General features: G+C 37.5%; 1 protein-coding gene across 4 annotated transcripts in view; it reads right to left on the reverse strand.

Moving 5' to 3' along the window:
• Positions 1-25,670, reverse strand: part of LOC106078388 (protocadherin-23-like) — a 62,398-nt gene that overhangs the window by 11,916 nt on the left and 24,812 nt on the right. For all 4 annotated transcript variants that reach the window (XM_056022095.1, XM_056022098.1, XM_056022097.1 and 1 more), the window contains 4 exons: positions 21,109-21,171; positions 18,088-18,174; positions 7,041-7,163; positions 6,237-6,347 (listed from right to left, as the gene is read on the reverse strand). In XM_056022095.1, the coding sequence (XP_055878070.1) occupies positions 6,237-6,347; positions 7,041-7,163; positions 18,088-18,174; positions 21,109-21,171 (384 nt within the window). The remainder of the gene's footprint in view (positions 1-6,236; positions 6,348-7,040; positions 7,164-18,087; positions 18,175-21,108; positions 21,172-25,670) is intronic.

Consider the following 25,670-nt stretch of genomic DNA (forward strand, 5'->3'; position numbering starts at 1 on the left):
TACTATTTTTAAATTTAATGTTACATTCAGTCTATTGATATATTATCGAGGCCTTTTTATGTTATTTAAATCTTATCTAAATTACATCCAAATTATTCAAAATTTAGATCTTAGATGTAGGATATATATATATATATATATATATATATATATATATATATATATATATATATATATATATATAAGTCCTGGCTACACCCATGATACACACATGTACATACATACAGGAATTGCTCTTTACAGATTGTGGACTATTTTGCCGGTGAGTCCAGAGATTTCGTGATGAGTAAATGATTCAGTAGTAGTCAGTATCCAATGTAGGGTTGGTAGTAGCGATGAGGTGTATTAACTACTAAAACTTTAACATACATGTATTTCTTCTTACATTGGAGGATCAATGGAAGGGGCAGTAGGGAAAATCGCACCTTAACTGGACCTCATATCATTACCTTTTTCCTCAACCTATCCCATAGTCTTTGGACCGTTGGGGCACCATGCAAGATTTGTCAACCGTCTTTCTCTATTCCTCCCTGTCTTTTGCCTTAGAACCTCTTTCAATGGCAGGCCCATCGCTTTTTCTGTCTGCCTCTTCTTCTTTTTCCTGGAAGGTCTTCCAATCATATAACCTATCAACTAATTCGATGCAGCATATTTCGTATCTGGGATAATAGAATTTACGGGCCAAGAGTTTGTGTTGAAGCGTAAGCCAATCTTTTTTTTTTCTTCACCTTTTGGAAGGGCATGAGACTTAATCCTTTTGATAGGCCTCTTGTGGTTGTTTGAATGTAATATATAGTCTGATAAGCCTCTTGTGGTTGTTTGAATGTAATATATAGCCTGATAGGCCTCTTGTGGTTGTTTGAATGTAATATATAGCCTGATAGGCCTCTTGTGGTTGTTTGAATGTAATGTATAGTCTGATAGGCCTCTTGTGGTTGTTTGAATGTAATATATAGCCTGATAGGCCTCTTGTGGTTGTTTGAGTGTAATATATAGCCTGATAGGCCTCTTGTGGTTGTTTAAATGTAATATATAGTCTGATAGGCCTCTTATGGTTGTTTGAATGTAATATATAGTCTGATAAGCCTCTTGTGGTTGTTTTAATGTAATATATAGTCTGATAGGCCTCTTGTGGTTGTTTGAATGTAATATATAGTCTGATAGGCCTCTTGTGGTTGTTTGAATGTAATATATAGTCTGATAGGCCTCTTATGGTTGTTTGAATGTAATATATAGTCTGATAAGCCTCTTGTGGTTGTTTTAATGTAATATATAGTCTGATAGGCCTCTTGTGGTTGTTTGAATGTAATATATAGTCTGATAGGCCTCTTGTGGTTGTTTGAATGTAATATATAGTCTGATAGGCCTCTTGTGGTTGTTTGAATATAATATATTGTCTGATGGCACTAGAATTGGCTCGGCTAGATGTAGACATAGCTGCCCTTAGTGAGGTATGCTTGGCGAACCAAGGGTCGCTGAATAAAAGGAGGCTGGCTACACACTATACTGGTCTGGAAGAGGCCCGGAGGGGCACAGGCAATCGGGAGTGGCTTTCATGATTAAATAATCTCTTGCCAAGAAACTACTAGATATCCCTGTTGGTCACTCAGACCGACTGATGTCACTCAGGCTACCGTTAGATGACTCTAGATCAGGGGTGGGCAAAGTACGAGCCGCGGACCACATGCGGCCCGCCGAAGTGTTTTATGCGGCCCGCGGACACCCAAAGAAATCAGGTGTGCCCACACATTACACATATAAAAATGCAAATATATTAAAAATAAATAATTGTAAATATCTATAGAAATTATTGAAACTTTTGACTCTTATCACTTATAATGGAAGAAGCTAAAGAAACATTTTCTCTAAACGTCATTCTAAAAAGTTCAAAGTCAATGAAGATTTTTTTAAACGACAATATTTCGAAAAATTCAGCCGAAGACACAAGCTCAGGCCAGTATTTATTCAATGCTATGAAGAACTGTCTTGAAAAGGTTGGGTTGGCTTGTACAAGATGGCAAGGGCAACAACTGATGGTGACCCTGCTTTGACTGAGAAAAACAAGGCTTGTAATAAAATATTTAAAAAGAGCAATATCCCAACCATAAACTCATTACGGGAAAGTTTACACTAATCTGCATTGAATACCATTCAAATATTTATATTCTGAATATCGTATTCATATTATAGACATTATTGGGAGCCTCACACAGGATATGTATTTTAATATTGTAGAGAAAAATAGTGAAACTTGTGACAGTTATTGTCCTTACTGTAATTGTTGAAGTAGACTAGGCTTTTAATAAGCTGCATAGTTTTAGTGTTTTTTTTTTTTTTTTTTTTTTACTGTTAATATATATTTTTTTATATTTTATTTGGGTCCACCAAATTCACTTCGCCTAGGGCCTCCAGTTCTCTAAGGCCGGCCTTGACTGGCAGTTCCGAAAAGTACTTAAGATTTGGAAACAAAACATTCCGATGTTCGGTAACACGGTAGTATCCGCTGGCCTAGCATTAGAAGAATATGGAATATCAAGAAAAATTGCTAGGATCCTTGACTGTGACTTTGTTAATATTTCTAATGAAGAGTTGAAGAAAGACGTCATGTTTATCATCGGGAACATTGCAGTTTGTTGTTTGCACCTGAAATGTATGTGCATCTTAAATCTTTTGAAACAAAGCTATTCCATTTCATGAGGGCAGCAAGTAAAACAGGCTTTATCAATTTCATTATTTGAAAGGTGAAACGATTTCTAGTGAAATGGTTGAAAAGTACAAGACTTATTTGGATTCCTTGATTGTAGAATTTGACAGCAAATTTTAAGACGTCAGCAACTTGGGACCAGTTTTCAATACCCTCATCTCATCATTTAGGCTAATGCATAAGCTGACTCAGCTCCAGAGGACATACCTCTTAGCAAATTATGACCTGAAAGAGAAGCTCCTGTCAGTTATTTCGCAGAAGTTCATGGTGACAGAAGCTGTATTTTGCTATAAAAAAAATTTCCTGCTCAACTTTCACATTATTTAGAATTACATTCATCTGTGAACATGCTTTTTTTTTGGTTTGAAAGTTATTAAGTGTTAGAACAGGTCGATACTTTTTGACTGTAATTTGACAGCAGTTACAATGATAACACCTAGTAAGCAATAGTTCCATGGTTCCGGAAAATTATGCACGAGAGTAAACAGTTATAAACTTCATATTAAGTACAACTATACATTTGTGGTGAAATGTTGTGATGTAAACGGATGTTCTCAAAATTTAAACAAATCATTTGTAAAATTAGTTCAAGAAATTGGTAACTCTTGTTATAATTCCTCAATTGGGAGTGCAACATATATATATATATGCAGCCCCCCAGTGCTCACATTTTTTTAATGCGGCCCTCGGCAGAAAAAGGTTGCCCACACCCTGCTCTAGATACGTCACTATTATCAGTGCTTACGCTCCCACGCTGCAGGCAGAACCTGAAAGCAAAGAAAGACTCTACGCTGATCTGAGAAGAGTCCTGTGCAAGGTGGACACTGCTGACAAACTTATTATCATGGGTGACTTCAACGCTCGAGAGAGGAACGACTACAGCACTTGGCCGAGTGTCCTAGGTAGACATGGTTTTGGTATCTGCAACGATAACGCAGTCTTCTGTTGGAACTCTGCTCTGAAGCAAAGCTTGCAATATTCAACACAATTTTCAACAAAAAATCGGTTTTAAGACCACATGGATGCATCTATGCTGAAATAACCAGAACCTGTCGGATTACATAATAGTGAGACAGTGCGATGTGGTGCACACTAGAGTAATGCCGAGCGCCGACTGTTACACGGACCATCGTCTTGTTCGGACAAAGCTGAACATCACCATCAAGATGGTAAAAAAGATGGCTTGCCTAGGGCAAAGAAACTAAATGTTGATAGGCTGGCTAATGTACGAGAGCGATTCAGAGTACTATCGAAGCTGATCTAAAGACCCAGGACGATAATTCAGTGAGTAACTGGAGCCAGCTAAAAACGATACTTCAGGACGTGACATCCAATAGAGACTGGTTTGATGAGAACAATGTAGAGATTCAAGAACTGTTAAAGAAAAAGCACAACTACTATCGTTCTTGTTAACTGTAATGACAACGCAGGTCAGGTAACTAAAAAATAACTGATGGCTTGAGCTGTCCGTAAACATGCAGAGACATGCTGACACTGGTGACACACGCTCTTTCTATGAGTCGCTTCGATGTGCCTATGGCCCAACTTACCAGACTACAGCACCGCTAAGATCCTCCGATGGTTCCACCCTATTAACTAGCAAGGCGGATATACTAAATCGCTGGACAGAACACTACAGCCTGCTATTTGGTGACAAAAGGCACGCATCGGAGAAATCGCTGGCAAATGTTCCTCAGAAAATGATGAGAGAGGAGCTCGACGACTCACCGAGATTTGAGCAAGTTGAAACAGTAATTCATAAACTCAAAAAACACAAAGCACCTGGCTCTGATGGACTTCTGGCTAAAATATTTAAAATGGGTGGTGTCGCCCTAACCGCAAGGCTAACAGACTTGTTCGCTCTATGCTGGTAGAAGTGCGTGGCCCCACCTGAACTATACAAAAATGCTGACAAGTCTAACCTCTAACTATCGAGGCATTGCACTTCTGTCAGTAGCAGAAAAAATCTTTGCTCGAGTATTACTCGAATGACTAACCCACTCTTTTGTGGACGAGATGTTATCTGAGAGCCAATGTGGCTCCATTGCCGGTAGAGGTACATCTGACATGATATTTGTTCTGCAACAATTACAAGAAAAATGCAAAGAGCAGAACCTAAACCTATACGATGCATTTGTGGACCTCACCAAGGCTTTCGACACGGTCAGTCGCAACGGTTTGTGGAGGATTTTGGCCACGTTCGGATGCCCACCTACGTTCCTATTCATTGTCATGCAGTTTCATGTGGGACAAAAAGGCCAGATCAGACACAATGGTGACCTGTCTGATAACTTCCCAATAGAAAATGGCGTGAAGCAGAGCTGTGTACTTGCTCCTACCTCTATTCGCAATTTTTTTTTGCTTAATGCTGGGTCAAATAAGGCAGTGATTGCACGATGGCATCTGTATCAGGTTTCGCTCGGACGACAATGTGTTCAATCTTTGACGTCTACTATCCAATACAAAAACAAAAACAAAAGAAATGGACATTACAGAGCTTCTCTATGCCGATGACTGCACCCTGTTAGCTCACAATGAACATAATCTCCAGAACGCGGTCAACGAATTTGCATACGCTGCCGCCTCTTTCAGTTTATCTATAAACCTCGGGAAAAAAGAAGTCATGTTCCAGAAGTCACCCAATAAAACCTACTCTGCCCCAAATATCACCGTAAACGGACAGCCCCTTAACGTGGTAGACAACTTCACATGTCTAGGAAGTATAGTATCAAATGACGCCTCGCTTTCAAGGAAAATTGATAACCGTCTGGCCAGGATCAGTAGTGCTTTTAGAATCCTCAAGGCGAGAGTTATGCGGAATAAATCGCTACACCTGCCTACAAAATTGATGTCTACCAAGCGGTGGTTCTTTCAACCCTTCTATATGGATCTGAGACATGGCTATTATACAGAAAGCAACTAAAACTACTTTAGCGCTTTCACCAAAGATGCTTGCGCTCCATCATGGACATACGGTGGCAAGACCGCACTACAAACAGCGATGTCCTAGCGAACGCCGGTATGGACAGTATAGAGGGACTTCTTATAATCCGACAGTTACGCTGGGAAGGGCACGTATCCCGTATGGGAGAATAAAGTATGCCAAAGGCTGTCTTTTTTGGTGAGCTAAAAGGTGGTCGACGTAACAGAGGTTCCTCACGGAAACGCTTTAAAGACCAGCTTAGGCGCCAACTTGCATTAGCTGACATAGCAGGCGGCCTCAGAACGTGACAGCTGGAGGTCACTCACAAAGGCCGCAGGATACACATTTGAGACCAAAAGAAAATCTGCTGCCAGTCGCAGACGGCGAAAAGAAATGTAATATGTTGTTGGATAGGTCTATTGTGTTTGTTGGAATGTAATATATTGTCTACATGAAAGGTGGGAATAAAAGTCACGTGATATACTGCACTAAGCCTTACTCTTCGAAATCTAAGACAATGCCTGAAGTAGGGTTAGGTTTTACTGGGATTAGAGTTATGTTTCTATGGTGTATACTGGTCTTTCCCATTCTGGATCTAAGACTTCATACCTGTACTGTAACATTTATATAGTATTGTCGAGGTCCTCTTTCATAGTCCACCGGTACTTCTAGCAAAATCAGACAATCACCGTTTGGCACAATAATATTATGACCAGAAGCCTGAAATGAAATGCGATTTAAAAAAAAAAAACGTAGTTAGTTTTGTCAACGTGAGGAGTTACTGGCTATCTGTTGAAAAGATACAATGTCAATCCTTAAATGTCAGTGAGGAGTTACTGGCTATCTGTTGAAAAGATACAATGTCAGTCTATAAATGTCAGTGAGGAGTTACTGGCTATCTGTTGAAAAGATACAATGTCAGTCCTTAAATGTCAGTGAGGAGTTACTGGCTATCTGTTGAAAAGATACAATGTCAGTCCTTTAATGTCAGTGAGGAGTTACTGGCTATCTGTTGAAAAGATACAATGTCAGTCCTTAAATGTCAGTGAGGAGTTACTGGCTATCTGTTGAAAAGATACAATGTCAGTCCTTAAATGTCAGTGAGGAGTTACTGGCTATCTGTTGAAAAGATACAATGTCAGTCCTTAAATGTCAGTGAGGAGTTACTGGCTATCTGTTGAAAAGATACAATGTCAGTCCTTAAATGTCAGTGAGGACTTACTGGCTATCTGTTGAAAAGATACAATGTCAGTCTATAAATGTCAGTGAGGAGTTACTGGCTATCTGTTGAAAAGATACAATGTCAGTCTTTAAATGTCAGTGAGGAGTTACTGGCTATTTGTTGAAAAGATACAATGTCAGTCCTTAAATGTCAGTGATAACATTGGACTTAAGTCTTGCCTTTCAACGTACCCCTTGGCCAGTGTATTGGTTTTGTCTGCATTTGTGAATGTCTTTCTGTTCTGAGTTCTCTGTCACATCAGCATCACTGACATACATCCTGAGGTCAGCTAGTGGCTGTCCAATGTTGGCATTCTAATGTTGATATAAAGATAATGCTGATAGAAAACAATTTATTATATACAAATTAATGTGTGTATGTATATATAATCTATTTTTACAATCTGCGCGAATGACCGGAAGTGTGTATCGTTGTCAGACAGAGTCCAGCGTGTGTTATATGCAGTAAAGATGATTAAAGTTTATGTGTTTGATCTAGTGGTTTCATTGTTTTATTTCGTTAACTAGAACTGAACCAGGGACACCTAGACGTATCGAGACCTAAGGTAGATTCTATAGAGTTATAAGTATAAATATAATAGGGAAGCTGTGACATATTAGTCTTGGAAGACATTAGACAGAATTGCGGTTCGCCATTGTGAAAAGGTCAAGGACAAAGAAGGCCGTGAAGTGTGTGCGCTCACGTGCAACGGCGGGAATAAAAAACTAAGTCAATCAGCCGAGACGAAACTAGGTCAGACACAGTGATAAAGTAATTGTTTTGTTTTATTTGATGCTACACAAATAAACAAAATGGCAGAGAAATTATCACAGGTAATAGCCGCTGGAGAAGAGATGGGATTGACTGGAACCGCTTTACAAGAGTGGGTAAAAGAAAGAGAAGACAAAGATCGAGACGAAAGAGCTAAAGAGAGGGAAGTGAGAGCTAAAGAGAAAGAAGCTGATGTAGAAATACACAAATTGAGAGTTAGAGAGTTGGAGCTTAGGGAGTCGAAAGGAGAACTCAAAGAACATATAAAACCTGTATGGAAGCCAAAGTTGCCACCTTTTAATGAAAATGTGGATCAAATAGATGCATATTTGGCGAGATTTGAAGTGCATGCTCAAGCTACCGATATACCTAAAACTCAGTGGGGAAGTCATCTTTATACATTATTACAGGGAAAGCCACTGCAAGCTTGTATCAACTTTTCTAAGAAAGATCTAGAGGAATATGACAAGGTAAAGGAAGTATTGATGAAAAGATACAACTTGACAGATGATGGGTATAGAGAGAAGTTCCATAAAGCTAAACCAGAGAGAAACCAGCCATTCCATGAATTTGTTGAGGACATTACAAGATACTTAATGCGTTGTGTAGAATTGTCTAATACTGAAAAGACATTCGAAGGTCTCATTGATCTGTTCATCAGAGACAAGATCCTCACATCTTGCAATCCTTAGTTAGTGGCTTTTCTACATGAAAGGAAACCGAAAGATGTGCCAACAGCAGTCAAGTTGTGTCAGCAATATATTACTGCACATCCAGAGCAGACAATTCAGAGAGAGGAAGACTTGATAACTAGCAAGTTTGCATTTGCTGCAAAGACTAATGATAACAGAAGTCGCTTTAAACAAGAATGGAGACACAACCGTCTGCAGAAAAGAAGTGTGGGTGAAAAAAGAAAATGTTTTAAGTGTTTCAAAACGGGACATTTAGCAGCCCAATGTAGAAACAAAAGCTCATTAAGACGAAATGAGACTATGGTCTCAAGCAGAAGTCAGGAATTTAAAACCAGCAACAGGGGAAGACCAACTGGACATCCATACAATGCGTCAGTTTGCATAGACTATCAACATGGTGAACAACTCCCTCATGAATCTGATCAGATCCAGATGGCTGAAGCTGTAACTTGTGACGCTGGGAAATTAAAAATGTATCCTGGATTTGTTGGGAAGAAATCTATTTGGGTCTTGAGAGACACAGGAGCGACCACAATCGGAGTGAAGAGACTACATGTGCACCCTCACCAGTTGACGGGTAAGAAAGTCCAGTGTATGACATTTGGAGGAACAATTGAAGAATATCCCACAGCTGTCATTGACATTGATACGCCATTTTTATCTGGGAAAGTTGAAGCATGTGTGTTGGAGAGGCCTGCAGCTGACTTGATTCTAGGAAACGTGACTAGCATAACTGAGCCTACCATCACAGATATATACAAGTGGCAAAGGTCAGCAATGTCAGAAGTTAAAAATGCGGTAACTAGATCTCAATCTGGCGTAATAGATAACATGGGACAACCGATCCTACATAGTTAGATCGAACAGCCAGAATCAGAATTAACATCCAGTTATGCATTGAAACAAAAGGAGGACCAAACATTGGTTAAATTTTTTGAATTGGCTGAGCGTCCCACCAGTAAATTTAAAGTGAAAAATGGGCTTCTGATGAGACAAGATAACAAAGAGAAACTACAGCTAGTCGTCCCTGCTGCCGAAAGAAAAAGAATTTTAGAGTTAGGTCAGGACTCACCTTTTGCGGGTCATATGGAGACAGCACGAACAAGAAGAAGAATTCTGAATAAGTTTTACTGGCCAGGAATATTTAAAGATGTGAAAAAATATTGTTCAGCATGCAGCACTTGTGCCAGTACAAAGCCCAGAGATCGTTATACAAAAGCCCCATTACAGGTCACAGATCTGCAAGATAGATCATTTCAGAAAGTGGCCGTAGACATTGTGAGTCCCATAAACCCTATGTCTAAAAGAGGATACAGATACATCCTTACAATGGTTGACCTATGCACACGTTGGCCAGAGGCCAGAGGCCGTGCCATTAAAGACAATAACTGCAGAAAATGTAACTCATGAATTGTTCAACATTTTCTCTCGCTTAGGATTCCCTGAAGAAATTCTAAGTGACCAAGGGACTCAGTTTACATCCGAGTTAACACATCAATTTCTGAAACAGTTAGAGATTCGTCAAACCTTCACAACGCCTTACAGGCCCCAGAGCAATGCGGTTTGCGAGAGGTGGAACGGGACTTTGAAACGATTATTAGGCAAAGTAGCACTAGACAGACCAGCAGACTGGGACATGTACATCCCAGCAGTTCTCTTTGCTTACCGAGAAGTTCCACAAGAAAGTACAGGATTTTCACCGTTTGAATTATTGTATTGAGCAAACCCGAAAGGTCCCCTTAGTTTGCTGAAAGATTTGTTGACAAAAGAAAATCTTGATAATGAATCTAGAACCAGCTATCAACATGTCGTCGAGCTCAGAGAGAAAGTGGTAACAACATGTCTACTGGCAAAGCAAGCATTAGAGAAAGTGGTAACAACATGTCAACTGGCAAAGCAAGCATTAGAGAAAGTGGTAACAACATGTCTACTGGCAAAGCAAGCATTAGAGAAAGTGGTAACAACATGTCAACTGGCAAAGCAAGCATTAGAGAAAGTGGTAACAACATGTCAACTGGCAAAGCAAGCATTAGAGAAAGTGGTAACAACATGTCAACTGGCCAAGCAAGCATTAGAGAAAGTGGTAACAACATGTCAACTGGCAAAGCAAGCATTAGAGAAAGTGGTAACAACATGTCAACTGGCCAAGCAAGCATTAGAGAAAGTGGTAACAACATGTCAACTGGCAAAGCAAGCATTAGAGAAAGTGGTAACAACATGTCAAATGGCAAAGCAAGCATTAGAGAAAGTGGTAACAACATGTCAACTGGCAAAGCAAGCATTAGAGAAAGTGGTAACAACATGTCAACTGGCCAAGCAAGCATTAGAGAAAGTGGTAACAACATGTCAACTGGCAAAGCAAGCATTAGAGAAAGTGGTAACAACATGTCAACTGGCAAAGCAAGCATTAGAGAAAGTGGTAACAACATGTCAACTGGCCAAGCAAGCATTAGAGAAAGTGGTAACAACATGTCAACTGGCAAAGCAAGCATTAGAGAAAGTGGTAACAACATGTCAACTGGCAAAGCAAGCATTAGAGAAAGTGGTAACAACATGTCAACTGGCAAAGCAAGCATTAGAGAAAGTGGTAACAACATGTCAACTGGCAAAGCAAGCATTAGAGAAAGTGGTAACAACATGTCTACTGGCAAAGCAAGCATTAGAGAAAGTGGTAACAACATGTCAACTGGCAAAGCAAGCATTAGAGAAAGTGGTAACAACATGTCTACTGGCAAAGCAAGCATTAGAGAAAGTGGTAACAACATGTCAACTGGCAAAGCAAGCATTAGAGAAAGTGGTAACAACATGTCTACTGGCAAAGCAAGCATTAGAGAAAGTGGTAACAACATGTCAACTTGCAAAGCAAGCATTAGAGAAAGTGGTAACAACATGTCAACTTGCAAAGCAAGCATTAGAGTCACAGCACGACACAGAACCATTGTTAACAGAAATAAAACTCTGCGAACACTTCAAGGAGGAAGCCTTGTGTATGTACTACTACCAAGGAAAGACAGTAAACTGATTGTTCAGTGGCAAAGACCTTTTCAAGTAGTCAAGAAAATAACTGCAGTAGATTACCAAATCAATATGAGAGGAAAACTGAAAACATTTCACATTAATATGTTAAGAGAGTTTGGTGGAAAGTCACAGGAAAGTAATACTAATCCTGATGAAGTAGTACATTCCAGTTGTGCGATAGTTAATGAACCAGAGAAAGATGAAAATGAATTGACTGGATCATTACTATCTGTATTAACTTTAAAGCAATCAGAAACTTGGACAGATTGCAAAATTGAAGAATCACTATCAGTAGAGCAAACGAAGCAAGTGAAAGGAGTACTGACTAGATATGATGATATATTGACGGATGTACCAGGGAGAACTGCAGCCATTAAACACGACATCATTCTCAAAGACTCTGAACCAGTGAAACAGAAATCATATCCAGTACCTTTAGGGTATATGAAGGAAGTGGAAGAAGAGATTCAATTGATGCTGAAGTTAGATATTATATCACCAACAGAGTCACCATACACGGCACCTATGGTGGTGGTTAGAAAAAAATCAGGCGCAGTAAGAATATGTGTTGACTACAGGAATCTTAACAAAGTTACTGTGCTTGATTCGGAACCATTACCCAATCCTGAAGACTTGTTACCTCAAATGGCAGACGCAAAATTTTTTACAAAGTTAGACCTGACCCGTGGGTATTGGCAAATACCTAAGGTAAATTCTATAGAGTTATTATTAGAGTTATTATTATAAATACAATAGGAAAGCTGTGATCTTTGTGACTATGTTCAAGTTGTTTGGATACACAAACGCCTGCGTGTGTGATATGCAGTAAAGATGATTAAAGTTTATGTGTTTGATCTAGTGGTTTCATTGTTTTATTTCGTTAACTAGAACTGAACCAGGGACACCTAGACGTATCGAGACCTAAGATAGATTCTATAGAGTTATAAGTATAAATATAATCGGAAAGCTATATATATATATACATATATATATATATATATATATATATATATATATATATATATATTACATATTTAGTCTAACTAGTCCATCAAATGAAATGCTAAAAGAAATCACTCGGTGTACCAATGTCTAAGAACCCTCGAGAAGCTGCTCGTATAGAAGACATTTTTTAGTCTAACTAGGACGTGTGACGTAATGGAATTTTGTTCCTTTGACGTCTTAAGGAGCTAATTCTTTAAATGAAATGCTTAAAGATCTCACTCGGTGCACCAATGTCTATGAACCCTCCACAAGCTGTTCGTATACATGACATTTTTTAGTCTAACTAGGCCGTGTGACGTAGAGGATTTTTTTCCTTTGACGTCATATGGAATAAATTCTTTAAATGAAATGCTAAAACAACTCGGTATAGTAATGTTTATTAAACCTCGTAATGTGACTCGCATTTTAAAAAGACATAATAGCTAGATTTAGATCTAATCTAGATTTTTTTACACTAGATCTAGATTTTTTTTCGAGCTAGATTTTTTTACACTATATCTAGATTTTTTTTTACACTAGAGCTAGATTTTTTACACTAGATCTAGATTTTTTTTTTACACTAGAGCTAGATTTTTTAAACTAGATTTAGATTTAAGTTCTAGTTAAAATCATTGTAGAATCTAGATCTAGAATTTCTTGGTCTAGTTTAGAATGTTTGTTGTTTTACATGTTTCGGATGTTCCTTCAGAGTTGTAGTCCAAACCTCCCGCAGGACGACGGTGGATGGGAGCGGGCAGGGTTTGAACCTATGACCATCGATGAATCCAACGACAGTCCAGCGCGCAAACCGCACTACCAGACAGCCATGATTTAGACTAGATCAAGATCTATAATTTTAATTTCTAGACTTATAGTGTAGAATTTTATTTCTAAAGTCTAGAATGTCAATATGTCAAAATTGCAATGTTATAAAATACTAAAACTAATCTACTATTTTAAAATTTAATATTGCAAATTTAATATTGCAATTAGTCTATTAATTGATTATCTAGTGTTTTTTTTTACATAAATCTTATCTAAATTACATCTACATTATCCCAAATATATATTTTATATCTAGATCTAGTAGATATAGATATTGAGAGTGCTAAATTAGTAGTTTAATTTAGGTACATCTACATCCTCATTCTAGTTCCATGTAAATGAAAATGCTCAATACCAAAAGATTATCAAAAATCGCTCTTCTGACATATTGTACATATTCGGTAGTTGTCATTCCGTAATGTGTAGGTATATTATCAATAATAGGCTATTAGTTTGTAACCAGTTTGTCATTAGGTTAAGAGCAATGCCTGGTCGTGCGGTTCGCGTGCAGGACTGATTATCTCTACTGTCTCGGTTTCATACCTTGCTCGATGCCATCCTCCGTCGACCAGCGGGAGATTTTACATTAAAAAATTATTTTTTTTACAACGCCAAATGAATCTTTGAAACATTATTACTTTTAACAATAAAAACAAAATCACGTCTTGAATATTCCTTGCGAATATGCGGATCCGACAGGGATGCGTCTCCCACGGGGGCCGCCTCTGAGTTTGTGTGACAACACAAACTCTCTTTTAATCTTGTTATTATTGCTTTTTTTATAACTAAGTTTTTTTTTATATATAATTTTTTTTTAGCGGGTCACGAGAGAAAAAGTACCGTAGTTAGTAGGTGCTCTTTATCTAGATATAAAACAATAAAAATATATAAAAAAAAAAAACAAGTCTTAGTTAAAGAACCATACAATTACTGCCATATATCTCAGTACTTCAAGATTTATTTCCATATTCTATATTAAAAAAATAATTAATTATCACTAATTAACTAATTGGTTAATTTTTTTTTTATTGATGTGAGCAGGTAAGGAAGGCACGAGTGGGAGACCTATTCTTACTGCTCAACATTAAAATTTACCAACAGTAGGCAGATGTTAGCGCTACTGGGTGGGCTCAATCTGTGCACCTCGGTATGGTGACCAAGGGGCTAGAGTCGCCTAAGTAACCAGACATACTAACCTAAACTAAATGAAAGCAAAATAACAAACTTTAGTTTAGGATAAATAAACAAAACGAAACTTTATTAACATAAAAATAAATGAATCAATAATAAAATATAATATATACACTAACTTGACTAACCACTACTACTGAACCCATCAACTAACTAAAACCCTCTAAATCTACACCACTACAAACACTAACAAACTGACCAAACCAACTATCTAACACAAACTGATCAAAACAACTATCTAACTAAAGAGAACTAAATCACTACAAGACAACTACTATACTAGACCTAGATCTACACAAACACACTACAATAAACTAGTCTAGATCTACAATATTCTACCACTATAACCAACCCAACAAACACACTACAATAAACTAGTCTAGATCTACAATATTCTACCACTATAACCAACCCATAACTAAAACCAAAACAAGAATACCTTAGCCTTAGTACCTTACTATTAGTATTCACTAAGAACAGAAACATACTATAAATATATAACTATCTTCCTAAGCCACTAAGGCAACACTTCACTACAGAAACAAAATAAATCTACATCTACAGCAGAGTCATAGCAGTTATAGTACAGCAGAGTAATAGCAGTTATAGAACAGCAGAGTAATAGCAGTTATAGCACAGCAGAGTAATAGCAGCTATAGAACAGCAGAGTAATAGCAGTTATAGAACAGCAGAGTAATAGCAGTTATAGCACAGCAAAGTAATAGCAGTTATAGCACAGCAGAGTAATAGCAGTTATAGCACAGCAGAGTAATAGCAGTTATAGCACAGCAGAGTAATAGCAGTTATAGCACAGCAGAGTAATAGCAGTTATAGAACAGCAGAGTAATAGCAGTTATAGCACAGCAGAGTAATAGCAGCTATAGCTCAGCAGAGTAAAAGCAGTTATAGCACAGCAGAGTAATAGCAGTTATAGCACAGCAGAGTAATAGCAGTTATAGCACAGCAGAGTAATAGCAGTTATAGAACAGCAGAGTAATAGCAGTTATAGCACAGCAAAGTAATAGCAGTTATAGCACAGCAGAGTAATAGCAGTTATAGCACAGCAGAGTAATAGCAGTTATAGCACAGCAGAGTAATAGCAGCATGTATTTCAGAAGCTATAATCTATAGCAGTTTAAAACAGCAGTAACAATAGCAGGCCGTCCCAGGTACAGAAATATAAAATAATTACACGACAGACCACAAAGATCTTCGGCTGTAACACAGACATACTATACTGACCACTGGTCAACTGTACACTGAACTGTTTTAAGACAGCATGTAGTACATTACTTTTATACTATCCCGCACTAACCTATATAAATATGCGGAAGTACAATTATAAAATCTGACACTAACCTATAAAAATAAAATATATAAAAATAGATCTAACCTATACAACAAAAATACATATGAAACTAGCTCAGGGAGCACAAGCTCACATTGATATATGTGTTTTAATCCACATTGAATAATTGTGCAAACTTTCAACTTGATCTGAGACTGGGAAGTGAGAGAAATAACGTGGACAAGATTTGTACCAGAAACACAGAGTGAGTTGATAGAAGATTTGTACCAGAAACACAGAGTGAGATGATAGAAGATTTGTACCAGACACACAGAGTGAGATGATAGAAGATTTGTACCAGAAACACAGAGTGAGTTGATAGAAGATTTGTACCAGAAACACAGAGTGAGTTGATAGAAGATTTGTACCAGAAACACAGAGTGAGTTGATAGAAGATTTGTACCAGAAACACAGAGTGAGTTGATAGAAGATTTGTACCCGAAACACAGAGTGAGTTGATAGAAGATTTGTACCAGACAGACAGAGTGAGTTGATAGAAGATTTGTACCAGACAGACAGAGTGAGTTGATAGAAGATTTGTACCAGAAACACAGAGTGAGTTGATAGAAGATTTGTACCAGAAACACAGAATGAGTTGATAGAAGATTTGTACCAGAAACACAGAGTGAGTTGATAGAAGATTTGTACCAGAAACACAGAGTGAGGTGATAGAAGATTTGTACCAGACAGACAGAGTGAGTTGATAGAAGATTTGTACCAGACAGACAGAGTGAGTTGATAGAAGAATTGAACCAGAAACACAGAGTGAGTTGTTAGAAGATTTGTACCAGAAACACAGTGAGTTGATAGAAGATTTGTACCAGAAACACAGAGTGAGTTGATAGAAGATTTGTACCAGAAACACAGAGTGAGTTGATAGAAAATATTGAAACCTGCCTTTTTACCTGCCTGGGTGGACCACTTCGGGGCCGATTTTGAGTTTGTGTCTACACACAAACTGTCTTTATGACCTTGTTTTTATTGATTTATGTTCCTTGGCCATATCATGAAGTTTATTTAACATGCATATATGGTTCCTTCAGTCCAGAAACGAATATGGTTCATCTTATACAAATAAGAGGAATGCATGCGCTGGACTATGGTCGGACAGCACACAACAGTTTCCTCCTCACCAAGCACTTAATCCAACGGAAAGACAAATGCCGATATAGTTTAGAATCAGCGGCATCGCAGGCTCTGCTAGGGTGAAGAAATGTGTGCTATAAACTGTCTGAGGGCCGCCGGCTCCTGATTTTTCCTCATTGTTGACTTCTGAAAACCTCTCCTATAGCTACAAGGCTGCAGTGATTTGAATTCAGTTTTCCTACTCCTAGGTGGGTAGCCAGTCAAAGCTAAGGAGCCAATCTACCAGAAGCTTACTGGTTTCGAGCTGGAGTAATAGATACATATAAGAAAATAGCTTTGTTGTGTTTAGATTGATGAACTTCTTGTGTGTATTTGTGTGATTTCACAACTTCAACATTATAAAAGACATGCTGTGTTTTTTTGCCAATTTCACTTCACATATAAAACAATCCAACCACTAGATCTAGTGAATATCAGTAATATGTACGTACAGATCCCTAATGAGTCATTCAGATATCAAAACTATGTCAATCTAGAGTCTACAAACTCTCTCTCTCTCTCTCTTTTATTGTAGGCCTAATTAGCGTTCTGTGATTATTTCCTGTATGCTTACTTAGCGTTCTGGCATTCTTTTATTGTAGGCCTATTTAGCGTTCTGTCATTTCTTGTAGGTCTACTTAGCGTTCTGGCATTCTTTTATTGTAGGTCTACTTAGCGTTCTGGCATTCTTTTATTGTAGGCCTACTTAGCGTTCTGGCATTCTTTTATTGTAGGCCTAGGGTTTCGATAGTTTTTTTATTGAAGCCTACTTAGCGTTAGCGTTTTGTCATTCTTTTTTTGTTACAAGTTTCCTTTTATATCCAGACTTACATTCGACTTAATAGTTTTTTGTCATATTGTTTGATCATACCGATTCTAGTGAATTTATTTTGTGAAGAAGAAATTTTCTTTTTCAATGTAATAATTTAATATTATTTCATTATTACTTTACATTACTATTACTTTTTATTTATTAATTATTTCTTGAGACAAGTAATAAACCATGTATATACAACGCTCAATGATCTTTTAGTTTGAAAGTCATATGAGACATCTTTCTTTTTACATTCATATGGAGATTATTTTTCGAGAATAGTTTATTTAATTTACTTTAAACCATACTAAGTATAGCTTCTTTATTCTTCATTTTGGTGTCGTGGCACTGATGTTTGCTCTTTCGCCAACACGCTGTCATCCTTGATGTCACTAGTTGTCAAGGTGGCACATTTTACGCCCTCATCTCTTAATACTCTGTCATGACTATACACTTAGTTAAGTGCTTACCTCTGCAATATGTAGTTTAATATTTGGTTCAAACCGAGGAGGAAACTCACTCACGTGTTTCACTTTAATAGAGCGTGAGTAGTTAGCCTGTGTGTGATATAAATTTAGCGTGATTATTTAGCCTGTTTGTGATATGAATAAACCGTAATTAGCCTGTGTGTGATCTGAATAGAGTTAGCATGTGTGTGATATGAATAGAGTTAGCCTGTGTGTGATATGAATATTGTTAGCCTGTGTCTGATATGAATAGAGTTAACCTGAGTGATATGAATAGAGTTAGTCTGTGTTTGACATGAATAGAGTTAACCTGTGTGTGATATGAATTAATCGTGATTAGTTAGCCTGTGTGTGATATGAATTGTGCACGAGTAGTTATCCAGTGTGATATGAATAGAGTTAGCCTGTGTGTGATATGAATATTGTTAGCCTGTGAGTGATATGAATAGAGTTAACCCTTGTGATATGAATAGAGTTAGCCTGTTTTTGACATGAATAGAGTTAGCCTGTTTTTGACATGAATAGAGTTAGCCTGTGTGTGATATGAATAGAGTTAACCTGAGTGATATGAATAGAGTTAACATGTGTTTGACATGAATAGAGTTAGCCGTTTTTGACATGAATAGAGTTAGTCTGTGTGTGATATGAATAGAGTTAGTCTGTGTGTGATATGAATAGAGTTAGCCTGTGTGTGATATGAATAGAGTTAGCCTGTTTTTGACATGAATAGAGTTAGCCTGTTTTTGACATGAATAGAGTTAGCCTGTGTGTGATATGAATAGCGTTAACCTGAGTGATATGAATAGAGTTAGCCTGTGTGTGATATGAATAGAGTTAGCCTGTGTGTGATATGAATAGAGTTAGCCTGTGTGTGATATGAATAGAGTTAACCTGTGTGTGATATGAATAGAGTTAGCCTGTGTGTGATATGAATAGAGTTAGCCTGTGTGTGATATTAATAGAGTTAGCCTGTGTGTGATATGAATAGAGTTAGCCTGTTTTTGACATGAATAGAGTTAGCCTGTTTTTGACATGAATAGAGTTAGCCTGTGTGTGATATGAATAGAGTTAACCTGAGTGATATGAATAGAGTTAGCCTGTGTGTGATATGAATAGAGTTAGCCTGTGTGTGATATGAATAGAGTTAGCCTGTGTGTGATATGAATAGAGTTAACCTGTGTGTGATATGAATAGAGTTAGCCTGTGTGTGATATGAATAGAGTTATCCTGTGTGTGATATGAATAGAGTTAGCCTGTGTGTGATATGAATAGAGTTAGCCTGTGTGTGATATTAATAGAGTTAGCCTGTTTGTGATATGAATAGAGTTAACATGTGTTTGACATGAATAGAGTTAGCCGTTTTTGACATGAATAGAGTTAGCCTGTTTTTGACATGAATAGAGTTAACCTGTGTGTGATATGAATAGAGTTAGCCTGTGTGTAATATGAATAGAGTTAGCCTGTGTGTGATATGAATAGAGTTAACCTGTGTGTAATATGAATAGAGTTAGCCTGTGTGTGATATGAATAGAGTTATTCTGTGTGTGATATGAATAGAGTTAGCCTGTGTGTGATATGAATAGAGTTAGCCTGTGTTTGACATGAATAGAGTTAGCCTGTGTGTGATATGAATAGAGTTAGCCTGTGTGTGATATGAATAGAGTTAGCCTGTGTGTGATATGAATAGAGTTAGCCTGTGTGAGATATGAATAGAGTTAGCCTGTGTGAGAGAACGTTAGAAGTAGTCTGTTTGTGATAAGGAGAATTTAATTAATAATTTCTACTAAATTAAAAGAAATATGCGAAATATGTTTATATTTCAAAATCATATTTATGTCAATACTAGACAGATATAACCCGCTGCCCGCGGGTCTTAACTTGCGTATTGCTGATATAGTCACTGATTTAGTGCATTAGAAACGATTAAAGAAAATAATGATGTTATAAGTAAAGCGAATGTATAGATTCATGATTTTTTAAAAAAATATTTTGAATGGAGCTAAAAATAGCTAATTGACCTTAATTCAATTTTTTATGAAAACATTAGCGAACGAATGTAGATCTATGTAAAAATGCTTTAGAAAAACAAATTTGAATGTTAATTTGATTAAAATATGAAATGAATGAACTATAATTAGTATGTTAATGTGTTAATTTATAAAACTATCTTTGCTAAGAGAAGTTCTATGAATCTATCATCTTAGAGCTGTAACAGTGTTTTAGACGTAAGAAAAGAGTTCCGTAACATTTCGGTCTGCGCATGCGTGATTTTTTCTGTAAATTTACGTGAATGAATGAAACTATTACAATACGGCTTTATGTAAAAATGCTTTTGAAACACAAATTTGAAGGTTAATTTTATTAAATAATGAAATCAATAGACTATATTTTGCATTTTCATGTGTCAAAAAAAAAAAACAATCTATAAGTGCAAAGTTTAGTTCTTAAAATTAGATCTAGATCTAAATCCTTTCGATCTTTTCTCATGTCAACATTGTAAACAAAGCCTAGATCCATATAATACTATAGCTTTAATAGAGTCGGTCAACTTTTTTTTTGTTGAGGGTCTTAAGTTTGTTTTAGGGCTACAATACATACACTACGGTCTAAGTTAGTACCCAAGGAACATTTCTGCCAAGTTTTATCAAGATTGGTCAAGCGGTTTTTATTTCTATTCCTAACATACATACATACATACATACATACATACATACATACATACATACATACATACATACATACATACATACATACATACATACATACATACATACATAATATACATACATACATACATACATACATACATACATAGGGGGGATACATACATACATACATACATACATACATACATACATACGCCTTACTTTCTACTTTATATATTAGATTTTAAATAAAAAAGTATTAGCATAATGCAATAGGCTTAGAATACTAAAGAAAAATATTCTTTTTTAGAATCACATATCAAATCAAAGTATAATCCATTAAACATTAAATCAGAAACATTGTCCACACTTAGCCTACGTATTGTTGTGTCGTAGTGTCGAAACAGCTGAGCTTCACATCAATAGAATGGATCACGACTCCCTGAAATACATTATAGAAACTATTTCTTATCAACTTCAAAATACAATTCACTCACTCCTCCAGAAACTTCTTTAGCTTTACATTCACCTGATCTCGGCTGGGGCAACCTATTTCTCTCTCTAATTCTCGACGTCAATGAGATTTCAGCTCGGAATATTTCTTCTGTCAGAATCATAGCTTTTCAACGCTAGCGTAAATGGAGAAGGAGCCAAACCAAAAAACAAAATAAAACAAGGTTACAAAGACTGTGTCGAAACACAAACTGAAAATTGGCCCTCGTAGTGGTCCACCCAGGCAGGTAAAAAGGCAGGTTTCAATATTATCTGCATTAAATTCAGACCAGAAGATAGGTGAAAGTGAATGCGAAATTAAATGCGAACCTGTTGTGACAGGTGGGAAAATGTGACGTGTGTTTGGCGTTTTTGATGTCTAGGGGATGATTATTTTTGCAGTTATCACACACCAACCCGTCAGCATATAAATCGGGAGAAGGCACGCAACGTGACAAGCAATGAAAGAAAGATACAAAGTTAAAATGACGAATATTTATTTACATAAATATTTACAGATAATAATAAAAAGGGGGAGGGTTTGCATCTATCTCTAGTGAATACTATGTTTAATCATCACTCTTGCACTTAATAAGAGAGTATGTCATTTTGTCCTCTGACTTAGCTGGTTTTCCTGTTGATGTCGCAGGTGGCTGTGTCCTGGCTTGAGGTTCTGCAGCTGGAGGTGGCACTCTAGCGGGTAGAGGGACGCCGGTGATTCAGTTCTTGTGGAGTCTCAATCCAAAGTTCTGATATCTGTAGTGGGCACAGTAGGGCGGGTGGCCGGCTACCGTGGGCACAAGTGTACTGCGGGCAGAGCTGATCTGCCGTGGGCAGCGCAGTTGACAGGATACGTCCAGTGAGTTGCAGAGGGTTTGGCGTAGCTATGACGTCTCGCACAGATCGGAGTCTATAGGGACGTCGCACCTAATAAGTTGACAGGTGGGCTGTCGAATAGGCGGGCAAGGCCGATAGCGCCAAGTAGTAGAGTTGAGTAGATCCACGTAGGCAGTAGAGGATACTCAATAGCAATTAGGCAGTAATGTCGAGTAGACACTGAACAGCATATAGTAAATAGTTGGGTAGATCTCAGTAGGAAAGTGCAGTGCAGAATAGCACTCAGCACATAGGCAGACACCTGAGGGAGGCACCAGGTATTCCTCTAGGAGTGAGAATAAATGAAGTAGTCCAGACTCGATTGCTCAGATAGAATGAGAAATGATAGAGTGTCTATTCCGCCTTACTTTACCTTATATAGGCCTGGAAGATATGGGCGGAAACAGGAAATGTCCTAGGCTAAGAATTATCTTACACGTGGGTGAATTAGACTTGAGATGGGAGTCGCACATTGGAAAGGTCAATGGGCGTGTTGGTCCTCGTGGTCTCCTAGATCAAAGAGAGACGTGGGGAAGAGAGACTTGCAATCCACACAAGGTGGTGTCAACTGCGCCCGTCAGACATCCGGCCGGTACGATCAAAGAGAATGTGTGTATCTTTGCTCCGGTCAAGGGAAGATAAATGAAAGGCGCGGCCTAGCTATCTCCAAGGTGGTCAACAAAGTCTAGCCTGGAGAGGAAAAGGTGGTGCGGGTAAAGAATTTGGGGGTAGGATGGGGGAAATAACTAAAATAAAATAAATAAATAATGAATAATAATAATTAATGCTGTGATAAATTTGAGTGACTCTGACAGCGAGGTTTTGACTTGTCACACCTGTCTAAATGATGTCTTATGATGAATATCTAATTGATCTAATTGTTTTTTAAAGGGTCAATATCTTATTCAAATCCTCAAAAAAAGAAAAAAAAAACATTTTCGTAACAAAAAAAATCATTTAGTTATGTGTTCTATGGCCGCAGTGTAGCACTGCAGCTCACGCGATAATATGAAAACCTACTTATTAATTGTTGTTTTAAATTAAGTCCAACTTATATGCATACTAAATAGCTTTTTTTCTCTAAAAAAAAATTTAACATTATTTTTGGGTAAACTTAGTAATTAGTAGGACAGAACTTACAAAACGTAGCAATACAAATGTTAAAAAAAATATGGTAAATATCAATCTCTCCTACTAAAGAGCCTCGCGTATTTGTTACTATTAATAGTGAATAGTTGTTTTTCTTCTTCTTCTTCTTCATCGTTCTCATTGTTATGTTGGAGTGTTCATATGACTAGACCAATACATGAGATGAACTGCGCAGTGGTTTCCAAATCAGGGAGCTCTCCATATAGTTTTCTTTCTATTGGGGTGATTTGGGGCCAATGTCTTATACGGGCCTCTTGGTAGAGAGAGCAGTTTTGGAGGACGTGGTCGGCATTTTCTGGTGATACTCCACATGGGCAGATTTCACTGGTTCCAATTCCGAGCTTCCGGAACATGTGTTGTCGCATTCTGTTGTGTCCGGTCCTGAGTCGAAAGATTAGACGCTGGTCTTGTCGGGATAGCTTATAGTAAGCATCATCTTTCTTGTGATTTGGATGGGAGCTCGTCCATTTCTCATTTATTTTATCTACAATTAATTTCTTCATTTCTTCTGGATAGAGAGCAGAGTTTACTTGTGAGTTTGTTCTCCCACTCTACTAGTTGTAAAAGTGATGTATTTTATGAAAAACTGCTTGCATTTTTCGCTTTTAGAAAAGAAAAAAGTAGCCGTTGCATAGAACTTTGAATAGACTAAAGCATTATCATGTCAGATTTTCACTATCTTTTCTAGTTTACGAGGTCTAAACGGGACGGACAGACAGACGGACAGACATGTCACACAAAACTAATAGCGTTTTTTCCCCTTTCGGGGGCCGCTAAAAATAATAGCGAAATGGAGTCATTGTCAAATAGATTCAACGTTAAAACATTAGAGAATAGTGTCATTAACCTTATGTCACTCTTCAGAGAACAATGCAGTTAACTTCTCAGGTTTCTCTTTATAGAAAGTGCAGACTAGTCGCTCAGGAGACAAAAATGTTTATACAAAGACATTATTTCAACAATAAGAAATATTTTCATGTGTATAAAATGGTAGATGCTGATGAATGGGTCTTTAGCCATGCGGCGATAATTTAGTTTTCTTACAGAAAAGAACAAGAAATCTTTGAGAACTCTGTGAGTCATGTGCCTAATTGTTTTCCGAATACAACTAATGTAACATCATATAGACTATAGCTGGGTGAACTTTGGAATAAACTTAACACCTGAACTCTGTGGACTTGAGAACAAACTAAACATTTGAGTTATGTGGACTTGAGAACAAACTAAACATTTGAGTTATGTGGACTTGAGAACAAACTAAACATTTGAGTTATGTGGACTTGAGAACAAACTAAACAACGTCAACTAAGGTATCCCAACATTTTTTTATATACAAACTAGAGATTCTTAGTTTGGCAGCCGGTGAATTAAAAATTATATTTCAAAATAATCTTCTCTTAATTTGAAACAATGTTTAAGAACTGAAGACAGCTCTTTTCTACGTATCATGCATGCACCTTCCTTTGTAAACACATTTTGCTACTGTTGTGACAAGTCAAAAGCTTGCTGTCAGAGTCACTCATACTTATCACAGCATTAATCATTATTTAGTCATTTTTATTTATTTTATTTTAGTCATTTCCCCGTCATATCTCTAATTTCTTCACCCGCCCCACCCTTTCCACTCCAGGCTAAACTTAGTCGACCACCCTGGGACAACTAGACCAAGGCTTTCATTTATCTTCCCTTGACCGGGGTAAAGATAAACACAGTCTCTTTGATCTTACCGGCCAGATGTCTGACGGGCGCAGTTGAAGTCACCTTTCCCACCTCCCTTTCTCCCACGTCTCTCTTTGATCTAGGAGATCACGAGGACCAATACGCCCATTGACCTTTCCAAGGTGCGACTCCCACCTCGAGTCAAATTCACCCACGTGTAAGATAATTCTTAGCCTGGGACATTTCCTGTTTCCGCCCGCATTTTCCAGGCCTATATAAAGTAGATCCAAATTAAATCAGACCCTCTTATTTCTCATTGTCGTTGAACAATCGAGTCTGGACTACTTAATTTATTCTCACTCCTAGAGGAATACCTGGTGGTAAGCCGAACTTAATCACAAGTTCCATCTTAATTACTTTGTGCTATTTCCATTGGATATTATTATGTGTATTTTGCTTAGTTCATTTATATTTAATTAGTGCATTGTGTATTTCTCACTGTCGTAAGTAGAAAACATAAACATGTCATATGTATTTATTTATGTATTGCATTGAGCTATTAATGCTACGTTGCTCAATTGATCGTTGATGCAACCATGTATATATTTGTACATCTTATTTTATTTCCTTTATCTCGGCTGTCCGCCTTGATAATTTTACTAGCGCACTAATACTGCGTTTAGGAAAGAGATATGAATTATCTCCCCTTTACTCATTTTGCTTCAACGAGAGTTGCGCCCCTTGAATGGACACCCTCTCCATTCA

The sequence above is a fragment of the Biomphalaria glabrata genome, chromosome 2 (assembly GCF_947242115.1).
Source record: "Biomphalaria glabrata chromosome 2, xgBioGlab47.1, whole genome shotgun sequence".
Classification (NCBI taxonomy): domain Eukaryota; kingdom Metazoa; phylum Mollusca; class Gastropoda; family Planorbidae; genus Biomphalaria; species Biomphalaria glabrata.